Source organism: Heterodontus francisci, chromosome 25 (assembly GCF_036365525.1).
Source record: "Heterodontus francisci isolate sHetFra1 chromosome 25, sHetFra1.hap1, whole genome shotgun sequence".
Classification (NCBI taxonomy): Eukaryota; Metazoa; Chordata; class Chondrichthyes; order Heterodontiformes; family Heterodontidae; genus Heterodontus; species Heterodontus francisci.
In genome coordinates this window covers 57246282-57259259 of record NC_090395.1, presented here as the reverse complement: position 1 = coordinate 57259259, position 12978 = coordinate 57246282, and the positions used below count along the sequence as shown (strand labels likewise).

Below are 12978 nucleotides of genomic sequence, written 5' to 3'. Positions count from 1 at the left end.
AGAGGGCAGCAAATGGACGTAATATATATCGATATAGCACTGAAATGACTATGTCCTGTCATCATTCTGTCCAGAAATTCTATGTCAACAGTATCTATGAGGTTTGCAATGTTAATTGTGTTGACACCTTGTCACACCTATCCATTAATATAACTATGATTCTGCAGTTCCATGACCTGTCCACAAAGTGGCTCCGTCAACCAGTTAGTTCTGCAGAGCAAAATTATCCTTCTTTCTCGAAAGCCATTTTGATTTTTAAAAACTTTTTAATAACTTATTAATTTTTGGAGTATTTTTGGCTCTCATCAGCAGCTGTTCATTATTGTTCAAAGGCAAATCTGGATAAATAAATAAATGCTGCATTTGCCATTGATCAGAAATCCACCATGAGGGCTAGGTGTTTATCTAAATAAGTAGCTGAAATTTACAGAGCTGCTTTTTGGTTTGATCCTTTGGGGACAAGAATCTGCCAAGTCCACCTGGTCTGCTCTACAGATTACGCCAGTCCCATGCTACATATTTGATTGTTAATCTTGTCTGAGATGGTTCAGCAAGCCATTCAGATGCAAGAAGCTACTTAGGGATGGACAATAAACGCAACACCCTGAGAACAAATACAAAAGGAAGATACCAGAGCATGTCTGGTTGCTGTCAAATTGAACATAACAATAAGTCAAAACCTTCTGGAGGGGAGGAGTAGGCTAGAGAAACAAAAAGAGAATTTGATTATATTATTTCTTATAGTTTGTATATGCGTTGTTACATTTCAAATATTGCTTCGTATGAAGAAAGGCAAACAGATCTTTCTCCAACCACAACTGCAAATAAGATAATAAGTAAAACATTACCTCTGAACAACTCAATTCCTAAAGATATTTTTGACGAAAGACAAATGCTTGCAGCGTTTCCTGACTGTGAGTATCTAGTTCTTGTAAAATGAAACATAGCAAAGTAAGTCTGAAAAATAAATATGTGAATTAATTTCAGCAAATGCATTAACCTGTATAGTATTTGTCTTCTGCTTTTTTTGGTCCTCCAGTCCAATGTATCTTTCCAGTATTTTGCCTCTGGGACAAGGAGGTATGTGAGAGCAACATGATTTAAATAATCCTCCTATTTTACTTGGTGAGCCAGATTCTTCGCCAGCTTAATATTGAAAACTGAAGCTGTCCTGTTTGGCTTCTGCTAGAATGCTCGTTAAGAGTGAATCTAAAGTTATAATTCCATGTTGCCCTGTTTAACCCGAGCCTAAAACTTCCCATCCTAACCATCACCAAGACTCTCTATTTCCATTTCTTTAACATTAGACTTCTCTACCCCTGGCTTATCTTCATCACAGTTGAAAGTTTTATGACATCTTTGTACCCTGCTGTCTTGACTTTGCCACGTTTCTCTTGCTAGAACTCTAAGCTACAACCTGAGAAACTTTCAATTACTTTAAAACTCCACTGTCTACATCTTGTTCTGAGTTCTGCTTATTTATCATCCTTCTCATCAGTGAGCTTGACAGACTTACCATTTTGCAATGTATTGATTTCAAAATTATTTGTTTTTATTTACAAACACTCCTCAACAACCTACTCAAGCCCTGCTTCTCTGTTTGCAGCCTTTGTTTTTCCATCTCTGGCACAATATGCATCTGACCTTCTCACTGCTCCACCACCCCCAACAGAGCATTGAGCTATCACGCTCCTGTTCTCTGGAATTCTTCTGCTAAACCTCTATTTATTTGCTGCATTTCACCTCACCTTTAAAGTTACTTTGGAACATTACAGCGCAGTACAGGCCCTTCGGCCCTCGATGTTGCGCCGACCTGTGAAACCATCTGACCTACACTATTCCATTTTCATCCATATGTCTATCCAATGACCACTTAAATGCCCTTAAAGTTGGCGAGTCTACTACTGTTGCAGGCAGGGCGTTCCACGCCCCTACTACTCTCTGAGTAAAGAAACTACCTCTAACATCTGTCCTATATCTATCACCCCTCAACTTAAAGCTATGTCCCCTCGTGTTTGCCATCACCATCCGAGGAAAAAGACTCTCACTATCCACCCTATCTAACCCTCTGATTATCTTATATGTCTCTATTAAGTCACCTCTCCTCCTCCTTCTCTCCAACGAAAACAACCTCAAGTCCCTCAGCCTTTCCTCGTAAGACCTTCCCTCCATACCAGGCAACATCCTAGTAAATCTCCTCTGCACCCTTTCCAAAGCTTCCACATCCTTCCTATAATGCGGTGACCAGAACTGCACGCAATACTCCAGGTGCGGCCTCACCAGAGTTTTGTACAGCTGCAGCATGACCTCGTGGCTCCGAAACTCGATCCCCCTACTAATAAAAGCTAACACACCATATGCCTTCTTAACAGCCCTATTAACCTGGGTAGCAACTTTCAGGGATTTATGTACTTGGACACCAAGATATCTCTGCTCATCTACACTACCAAGAATCTTCCCATTAGCCCAGTACTCTGCATTCCTGTTACTCCTTCCAAAGTGCAGACAGTAAAGATGGAAATTATTGAGCTTCTTTTCCTGGTAGCTGTAAGTCGCCCATGTTTCACAGCTATCGAGAAAGGTGCTGAGGACACAGGCGTGGTAAACCATCAGCTTGGTCCTCAGGGACAATTTGGTGTTATCCCATGCGCGTCTGACTCACAGGAGTGCAGCTCACAGTAGTGTTCAGTCCAGTGGAACATCTGCTTACTTCTGTCGGTGAGTACTTCACCATCTGCTGACTTCAGGGGAGCAACTTTGGTGATGGCAGGGTCAAGTGCCCTCTTGATCCCTTCGGACAGAGCTTGTAGATTTCCTTTGTCGCCTGCAGTTTGGATTTCTTGACATAAACTGATCCATAGAACATAGAACAGTACAGCACAGTACAGGCCCTTCGGCCCACGATGTTGTGCCGAACCTTTAACCTACTCTAAGATCAAACTAACTACCTACCCTTCATTCTACTATCTTCCATGTACCTATCCAAGAGTCGCTTAAATGCCCCTAATGTATCTGCTTCTACCACCACCGCTGGCAGCGCATTCCACGCACCCACCACTTTCTGTGTAAAGAACCTACCTCTGACATCTCCCCGAAACCTTCCTCCAATCACCTTAAAATTATGCCCCCTGGTGATGGCCCTTTCCACCCTGGGAAAAAGTCTCTGGCTATCCACTCTATCTATGCCTCTCATCATCTTGTACCCCTCTATCAAATCACCTCTCATCCTTCTTCGCTCCAATGAGAAAAGCCCTAGCTCCCTCAATCTTTCTTCATAAGACATGCCCTCCAGTCCAGGCAGCATCCTGGTAAAACTCCTCTGTACCCTCTCTAAAGCTTCCACATCCTTCCTATAATGAGGCGACCAGAACTGAACACAATATTCCAAGTGTGGTCGAACCAGGGCCTTATAGAGCTGCAGCATAACCTCGCGGCTCTTAAACTCAATCCCCTGTTAATGAAAGCCAACACACCATACGCCTTCTTAACACCCCTTTCAGCTTGGGTGGCAAGTTTGAGCGATCTATGGACATGGACCCCAAGATCCCTCTGTTCCTCCACACTACCAAGAATCCTGTCTTTAAGCCTGTATTCCGCATTGCAACCTACAACAGCCTTCCACACTATCCACAACTCCAGCAACCTTCGTGTCATCGGCAAACTTGCTAACCCAGCCTTCCACTTCCTCATCCAAGTCATTTATAAAAATCACAAAGAGCAGAGGTCCCAGAACAGATCCTTGTGGAACACCACTGGTCACCGAGCTCCATGCTGAATACTTTCCATCTACTACCACCCGCTGACTTCTATGGGCCAGCCAATTTTGTATCCAGACAGCCAACTTTCCCTGAATCCCATGCCTCCTTACTTTCTGAATGAGCCTACCATGGGGAACCCTATCAAACGCCTTGCTAAAATCCATATACACCACATCCACTGCTCTTCCTTCATCAATGTGTTTTGTCACATCTTCAAAGAATTCAATAAGGCTTGTGAGGCATGACCTGCCCCTTACAAAGCCATGCTGACTGTCTCTAATCAAACCATGCTTTTCCAAATAATCATAAATCCTGTCTCTCAGAATCCTCTCCAATAATTTGCCCACTATCATGATAAGTGTGTAAATATAACGAGTCACCCTGGATGTCGCAAACGTTCTATATCGTAGAGAAAAAAGGGCTAGCAATTGCGGTCTTCTGGCATGCCGAGATCTAACCTTGGTCACGATTCATGGGATCAACCAGGTACCAGAAGGTAAACCAGTATCAGAAGATACGCCTACCATTTCAGTCAGCGACCTAACAGCACAGTACCCAGATTGCTTTGATAGAATTGGCAGCTTCAAGGGAGCTGCAACTTTACATCTAAAAGAAAATGCCATACCTTCAATCGACCCACCATGCAAATGCAGCATCCACATTCAGTTCAAGTTGAAAGTCGAACTTGACAAGATGGAAACCAATGGAATCATCAAATCATTCCCTTCTAGCAGGTACTCCTCCTACTCCTGCTCAGTGATTGTCTTTGTTGCTATTGTTGACTTCCAGGCAGTAGAAAGAAAACTTTCATCCATCAATAGGGGATGGATTTAAGTCCTGTGTGTGCCGCAAAAATAACACAAACGGGTAAATTGACCAATCATGCAGAATTGGCAGAAGTTGAAGAATTGGTAGTTTACTATTTTAGTCCTATTTCTGACCTGTTTCCTTCACATGTGGTTCCCCACTGGGAACAAGGATTGTTGACTTACAGGTAGTAGAAAGAAAACCATTCGGCCCATCGGGTCCATGCTGGCTCTCCACAGAGCAATCCAATCTGTCTCACTCCACCACTCGATTCCCATAGCCCTGCAAGTTTATTTCCTTCAAGTGCCCATCCAATTTCCTGTTGAAATCATTCATTATCTCCACTTCCACCACCCTTGAGGGTAGCGAGTTCAGGTCATTGCCACTTGCTGCGTGAAAAGGTTCTTCCTCACATTCACCCTGCATCTCTTGCCCAAAACATTCAATTTGTGTCCCCTAGTCCTTGTACCATCGGCTAATAGGAACAGTTTTTCCTTGTCTAGTTTATCTAGGCCTGTCACAATCTTGTCCACCTCTATCAAATCTCCCCTCAATCTCCTTTGCTCCAGGGAGAACCACCCCAGCTTTTCCAACCTAACCTTGTAACTGAAATCCCCCATCCCTGGAACCATTCTGGTAAATCTCCCCTACACCCTCTCAAGGACCCTACATCCTTCTTAAAGTTTGCTGACCAGAACTGGTCACGCTTGTAAGCGTGACATAAAGGCCCTAAATGTCAACTATTGTACCTGGGAGTCACCATCTGGCAAAAGAGGGAAATGGCGACACATCCTGCGGACTGGTGTGCACTTCCACAATGACCAGGTGCGACAGCAGCTTGGCAACAGATACCAATGCCAAAAACAACTCACAGGGTCACTGGCAACTTCACACGTAGCACTTGTGGCAGAACCTGCCTCTCAAGGTTTGGCCTTCACAGCCATCAGCTAAGGAGCACCAACAGAAGACACCCCACTTAAATGGATTGTTTGCTGTGTGTCCATCATCTTTTGCAGATGGAAGGATGCTAACCATAAACACTCTGGTTGTGGCCTCACCAGAGCTTTAGAAAGGTTTCAGCATAACTTCCTTGATTTTGTACTTTTTTTTTAGAGATACAGCACTGAAACAGGCCCTTTGGCCCACCGAGTCTGTGCCGACCATCAACCACCCATTTTTATACTAATCCTACACTAATTCCATATCCCTACCACATCCCCACCTGTCCCTATATTTCCCTACCATCTACCTGTCCTAGGGGCAATTTATAATGGCCAATTTACCTATCAACCCGCAAGTCTTTGGCATGTGGGAGGAAACCGGAGCACCCGGTGGAAACCCACGCAGACACAGGGAGAGCTTGCAAACTCCACACAGGCAGTACCCAGAATTGAACCCGGGTCGCTGGAGCTGTGAGGCTGCGGTGCTAACCACTGTGCCGCAAAAAAAGACACAGTCACTTGTTTTATGCAGTGATGAACTGCAGATTGATTGATGTTGCTGGTGTCCTCACTGGCCCCATGGAAAGACCCCAGAGCTCTTGCATTCACTGTAACTGGCAATGTGGTGCGTGTGTGAGTTAGGCTACAAGTCCTTCCACACACATTGTGCAACTCGTAAATTGCAGCCTGCAAAAACAATATTCCTCGAAAGGCCCAATTAATTCCTTTGTGGCTTATATATTCAGTTGGCAGAGTAATGGCAAGTATGTGCAATCCTTCTGTAAGCATACTGCACTTCCTTGCCATCTAAAAGTTCTTCCTGGTCCTTGTACAAGAGTCCTATGGGACTCGCAATGTTATACCTGTTGTACTAAGGGGATTAGTGAGAGCAGAGTACTGTAACTCCCCAGCTCTCCTAAAAAGCTCCTGGACAATGTTCTGCCCTATCACACCGACAAACATTTACATTAAATAAAAGCAAAAAAGTGCTGGAAATACTCAGCAGGTCTGGCAGCATCTGTGGAGAGAGAATCAAAGTTAAAGTTTCAGGTCAGTGACCCTTCATCAGAACTCAAAACCTTCTGAAGGGGACAGTAGGCTAGAGAAACAAAAAGAGAAGTTGATTAGATTATTTCTTATAGTTTGTGTATGTGGTGTTACATTTCAGATACTACTGCGTATGACAAAAGGCAAACTGATCTTTCTCCAACCACAACTGTAAATAAAATGATAAATAAAAGAATATCTCCGAACAACTCCCCAATTCCTACAGATAGTTTTGACAAGAGCCTAATGCATTCAGCATCTCCTAACTGTGAGTATTTATTTCTTGTAAAATGAAACATAGCAATGGAAGTCTGATAAATAAAGGAGTGAATTATTTTCAGCAATTCTTTATTAACATGTAAATTATTTATCTTCTGCTCCTTTTGGTCCTTCAGTCCAATTGTCAACAAAAAGTGGACCATAAACTATTTCCAGTATTTTGCCTCTGCCACAAAGAGGTGTGTGTGCGAGAGCAACATGATTTAAATAATCCTCCTATTTTACTTCAGGAGCCAGAGTCTTCACCAGCTTCATATTGAAGACAGAAGCTGTCCTGTTTGTCTTCTGCTGGAACACCCAACCCCAGCACCCAGTTCCACCTCTCTCTAATACTCGTTAAGAGTGAATCTAAAGTTATAAGTCCATGTTGTCCTATTTAACCCCAGCCTAAAATTCCACATTCTACCCATCACCAAGACTCTCTATTTTAATTTCCTTAACATTACACCTCTCTATCACTGGCTTATCTTCATCACAGTTGAAAGTTTCATTACATTTTTGTACCCTGCAGTTTTGACTTTGCCAAGTTTCTCTTGCTAGCACTCTAAGCTACAAGCTGCAAAACCTGCAATTACTTTAAAACTCCACTGTCCACATCTTGTTCCGAGTTCTGCTTATTTATCATCCTTCTCATCAGTGAGCTTGACAGACTTACTATTTTCCAATGTATTGATTTGAAAATTATTTGTTCTTCTTTATGAACACTCCATGGTTTACCTCGACAACCTACTCAAGCCCTGCTTCTCTGTTTGCAGCCTTTGTTTTTCCATCTCTGGCACAATATGCGTCTGGATTTCTCACTGCTCCACCATCCCCAACAGAGCATTGAGCTATCATGCTCCTGTTCTCTGGAATTCTTCTGCTAAACCTCTATCTATTTGCTGCATTTCATTTCACCTTTAAAGCAACTTGAAAATCTTTCTCTTCTAGCATGTACTCCTCCAACTCCTGCTCAATGACTTACAGGCATTAGAAAGAAAACTTTCTTCCATCAATTGGGGTTGGATTTAAGTCCTGAGTGTGCAGCAAAAAATGACACAAAGGGTTAAATTGACCAATAATGCAGAGTTGGCAGAAGTTAAAGAATTGGTAGTTTACTATTTTAGTCCGATCTCCGACCTGTGTTTCCTTCACATGTGGTTCCCCACTGGGAACACAGATTGCTGAATTTACCCTGAGATTGCCACAAATCTCAGAAAAGTAGTAAAAAGTGAGAAAGGAAAGTAACAAACTTCGGGAGTCTGGTGAAATGGGCAGACATGTGACAGATGAAATTTGAAGTGTGAAGTGGTGCATTTTGGAAGGAATACTGAAGGAGAGGCAATATAAATGAAATGGTACAATTTCCATTGTACCAAAAAACAAAGGGTGCAGGAACAGCAACATCTGGAGCTTCACATACAGAAATCTAAGCAGGTGGCAGGACAAGTTGATAGGACTGTTTATAAAAGCATATGGGATCCTTGGCTTTATAAATAGAGGCATATACTAAAGTAAGGAAGCTATGCTAAGCCTTAATAAAATGCTGGTTAAGCCTCAGCTGGTGTAGGTGTCCATTTCTGGGCATCGTACTTTAGGAGGGTCGTCAAGGTTTTGGAGAGGATGCAGAGGTGATACTAGAATGGTACCAGGGATGAGGAACTTCAGTTACATCACAAGATTAGAGAAGCTGGGATTGTTCTTCTTTGAACAGAGAAGGTTGAGGGGAGATTTAATAGAGGCATTCAAAATGATGAAGTTTTTTGATGGAGTAAATAAGGAGAAACTGCTTTGACTAGCTTTAGTGTTGGTAACCAGAGGATACAGATTTACGGCAATTGGCAAAAGAGCCAGAGGTGAGATTTTTTTGCACAGCGGGTTATGATGATTTGAAATGCATTGCTTGAATGGGTAGTGGAAGCAGCTTCAACTGTAACTTTTAAAAGGGAATTGGATAAACACTTGAAGATAAGAACATTGCAGGATTATGGGGGTGAGTACAGGGGTGTGCAACTAATTGGATAGCTCTGTCACGGGCACGATGGGTTGAATGTCCTCCTACTGTGCTGTAAGATACAATGATTCTAAGATTGACTGCGAGCTTTAGAGACATAGGGATGGATGGTGAAATAAATTGAAAAAAATTCATACTGATGAAATAGGGGGCAATCATCTGGGGTGGGAGCAAAGGAGAGGGAACTTTACTTTGCATGCATCTTATGCTTTACCTGACTTAGGAGTGCTTGACTTTCAATTAAAAAGTAGTTCCTTGGAAAATATTGCCAAGGTTTTTAATTTTTAGCCAAACAAAGACGACAGTGAGTCTAGAAAACGAGACTTCAAAAACAGTTTGAACTATCTTTCGGTGGAAAGAAGATCTGGTGTGGTGAAAAATCAGCTGCTGATTTGCTACCAGTTTCATCTTCCATGTCAACACTTAGTGTAAACGAAAGTTATATGTAGACCAGACAGGTAGAAGTAGCAGGATCGCTTCCTGGAAGGGATTAATCAACCAGTTGGGTTTATGCTGCAGCTTGACGACAAATTATATGACTTATTGAATGGTTGGACTTCAACACACTTATACACAGGACAATTCACAGAATCACAGAATAATGCAGTGCAGAAGAGGCCCTTCGGCCCATCGAGTCTGCACTGATGCATTAAAGACACCTGACCTGTCTACCTAATCCTATTTGCCAGCACTTGTCCCATAGCCTTGAATGTTATGACGTGCCAATTGCTCATCCAGATACTTTTTAAAGGATGTGAGGCAACCCGCCTCTACCACCCTCCCTGGCAGGGCATTCCAGACAGTCACCATCCTCTGGGTAAAAAAGTTCTTCCTCAAATCCCCCTTAAACCTCCGGCCCCTCACCTTAAACTTGTGACCCCTTGTAACTGACCTTTCAACTAAGGGGAACAGCTGCTCCTTATCCATCCTGTCCATGCCCCTCATAATCTTGTACACCTCGATCAGGTCACCCCTCAGTCTTCTCTGCTCCAGCGAAAACAACCCAAGCCTTTCCAACCTCTCTTCATAGCTTAAATGTTCCATCCCAGGCAACATCCTGGTGAATCGCCTCTGCACCCCCTCCAATGCAATCACATCCTTCCTATAATGTGGCGACCAGAATTGCACACAGTACTCCAGCTGTGGCCGTACCAAAGTTCTGTACAACTCCAACATGGCCTCCCTACTTTTGTAATCTATGCCTCGATTGATAAAGGCAAGGGTCCCATATGCCTTTTTCACCACCCTATTAACCTGCCCTTCTGCCTTCAGAGATCTATGGACAAACACGCCAAGGCACCTTTGTTCCTCAGAACTTCCCAGTGTCAGGCCATTCATTGAATACTTCCGTGTCACATTACTCCTTCCAAAGTCTATCACCTCACACCTTTCAGCGTTAAATTCCATCTGCAACTTTTCTGCCCATTTGTGTCATCCGCAATCTTACTGATCCTACCCCCCACATAGTCATCTATGTCGTTTATATAAATGACAAACAATAGGGGACCCAGCACAGATCCCTGTGGTACGCCACTGGACACTGGCTTCCAGTCACTAAAACGCCGTCTGTCATCACTCTCTGTCTCCTACAGCTAAGCCAATTTTGAATCCACCTTCTCAAGTTACCTTGTAACCCATGTGCATTTGCTTTCTTGATAAGTCTCCCTTGTCAAAGGCTTTGCTGAAATCCATGTAAACTACATCAACTGCACTACCCTCATCCACATCACATGCTCAAAAAATTCAATCAAATTTGTTAGGCATGACCTCCTTCTGGCAAAGCCATGCTGACTATTCCTAATCAAATTTTGCGCCTCCTAGTGGTGATAGATTCTCTCCTTCAGAATTTTCTTCAATAGTTTCCCTACCACTGACGTGAGACTCACTGGTCTGTAGTTCCCTGGCTTATCTCTGCAACCTTTCTTAAATAGTGGGACCCAATTAGCTGTTCTCTAGTCCTCTGGCACCTCCCCTGTGGCCAGAGAGGATTTAAAAATTAGGGTCCGAGCCCCTGCAATTTCCACCCTCGCCTCCCACAGCATCCTGGGACACAAATCGTCCAGACCTGGAGATTTGTCCACTTTTAAGCCTTCCAAAACCTCCAATACCTTGTCACTCCCTATGACAATTTGCTCAAGAACCTCACAGTCTCTCTCTATAAGTTCCATATCTACATCCACATTCTCTTGGGTGAAGACAGATGTGAAGTATTCGTTCAACACCCTACCAATGTCCTCTGGCTCCACCCACAAATTTCCCCCTTGGTCCCTAATGGGTCCTACTCTTTCCCTGGTTATCCTCTTCCCATTGATATACCTATATTCAAAAAATTAAAAGTATGAATTCTAAAGCGGAGCTGTACTGCATCTCAAATTATGTGAATATAATCAGTTTGGCAATTGTTTTAACTGATTTTTTCAGGTTATATAATTATGAAAAGCAACATTTAGGAAATTTAAAATATATTCATTTGTTTAAAAAATTTTGTTTCATAAGTTTTAAGGCTTTCTTTTTCACATGTGAAAAGATCATGTTCTGCTTTGATATTGATTTCTATCTTGTTAGCGATTTGACGTCCCAGTACAGCAATTTCTTTCAACATGACTCGTATTGAAGTTATATCACTTGTTGGATGAGGAACTGTATTAAGCATTAGAAATGATTATTTACTGTTTTAAAATTTTGTCTTCTCATCCATTTGTAAATTATCACTGGTGCACAACAGCGAGAGGAAAATGGTGCAGAGCTGATCACAGAGCTGTAATGGAGCCCACCTTATTTTGTTTGATAGTTGGTGTGGTGGAGACATGTGCCTCAGTATTATCTGTGCAGAGATCCTGCAGAAAGGGCATGAGCCAAAACAGGAGCAGATAACCTTGGTCTCCCAAGATCCAAACCTTGACCAGATGAGAGTCTACCAGTAAACGTGGCCTAGTGGACTGGCGTAAAATAAATGCATCATGCAAATTGTCAGGAAATCAGCATTTACCTGCAGTATCCAATGCAGATTAAAGCCTGGCTTTATGTAGTCTGGTTCGGGTAGGGTAGACAGGCTTTAATGCAAATATTGAAATTTGGACTAAAAGTCTGTGTGGTTCATCAATAGGATGTTGTTATGGAGCATGTAGGGCCACATGGCCTAGTTAACTGACACTGTTGATTTCTGGGAGGCCTGCTGTTCAAAAAAAGTCTAGTATTCCATCTTGTTGTTCCCTTGTTGTGGCAAAAAAAAGACACAGTCACTTGTTTTATGCAGTGATGAACTGCAGATTGATTGATGTTGCTGGTGTCCTCACTGGCCCCATGGAAAGACCCCAGAGCTCTTGCACTCATTGTAACTGGCAATGTGGTGCGTGTGTGTGAGTTAGGCGACAAGTCCTTCCACACACATTGTGCAACTAGTAAATTGCAGCCTGCAAAACAATGTTCCTCGAAAGGCCCAATTAATTCCTTTGTGGCTTATATATTCAGTTGGCAGAATAATGGCAAGTATGTGCAATCCTTCTGTAAGCATACTGCACTTCCTTGCCATCTAAAAGTTCTTCCTGGTCCTTCCACAAGAGTCCTATGGGACTCGCAATGTTATACCTATTGTACTAAGGGGAATAGTGAGAGCTTTCCTAAAAAGCTCCAGGACAACGTTCTGCCCTATCACACCGACAAACATTTGCAAAAAAGTACTCAGCAGGTCTGGCAGCATCTGTGGAGAGAGAAGCAAAGTTAAAGTTTCAGGTCAGTGACCCTTCATCTGAACTCAAAACCTTCTGAAGGGGAGAGTAGGCTAGAGAAACAAAAAGAGAAGTAGATTAGATTATTTCTTATAGTTTGTGTATGTGGTGTTACATTTCAGATACTACTGCGTATGACGGAAGGCAAACTGATCTTTCACCAACCACAACTGTAAATAAAATGATAAATAAAAGAATATCTCCGAACAACTCCCCAATTCCGACAGATAGTTTTGACGAGAGCCTAATGCTTTCAGCATCTCCTAACTGTGAGTATCTATTTCATGTAAAGTGTAACATAACAACGGAAGTCTGATAAATAAAGGAGTGAATTATTTTCAGCAGTTCTGTATTAACATGTAAATTATTTATCTTCTGTTCCTTTTGGTCCTTCAGTCCAATTGTCAACAAAAAAGTGGACCATA

At 42.6% G+C, this 12978-nt stretch overlaps 1 protein-coding gene across 5 annotated transcripts in view; it reads left to right on the top strand.

Annotated features, from left to right (window-relative positions):
* LOC137383882 (complement decay-accelerating factor-like) overlaps positions 1-12978 on the top strand; it is an 83197-nt gene that overhangs the window by 48650 nt on the left and 21569 nt on the right. For all 5 annotated transcript variants that reach the window (XM_068057238.1, XM_068057235.1, XM_068057237.1 and 2 more), the window contains 2 exons: positions 6675-6821; positions 12676-12822. In XM_068057238.1, the coding sequence (XP_067913339.1) occupies positions 6675-6821; positions 12676-12822 (294 nt within the window). The remainder of the gene's footprint in view (positions 1-6674; positions 6822-12675; positions 12823-12978) is intronic.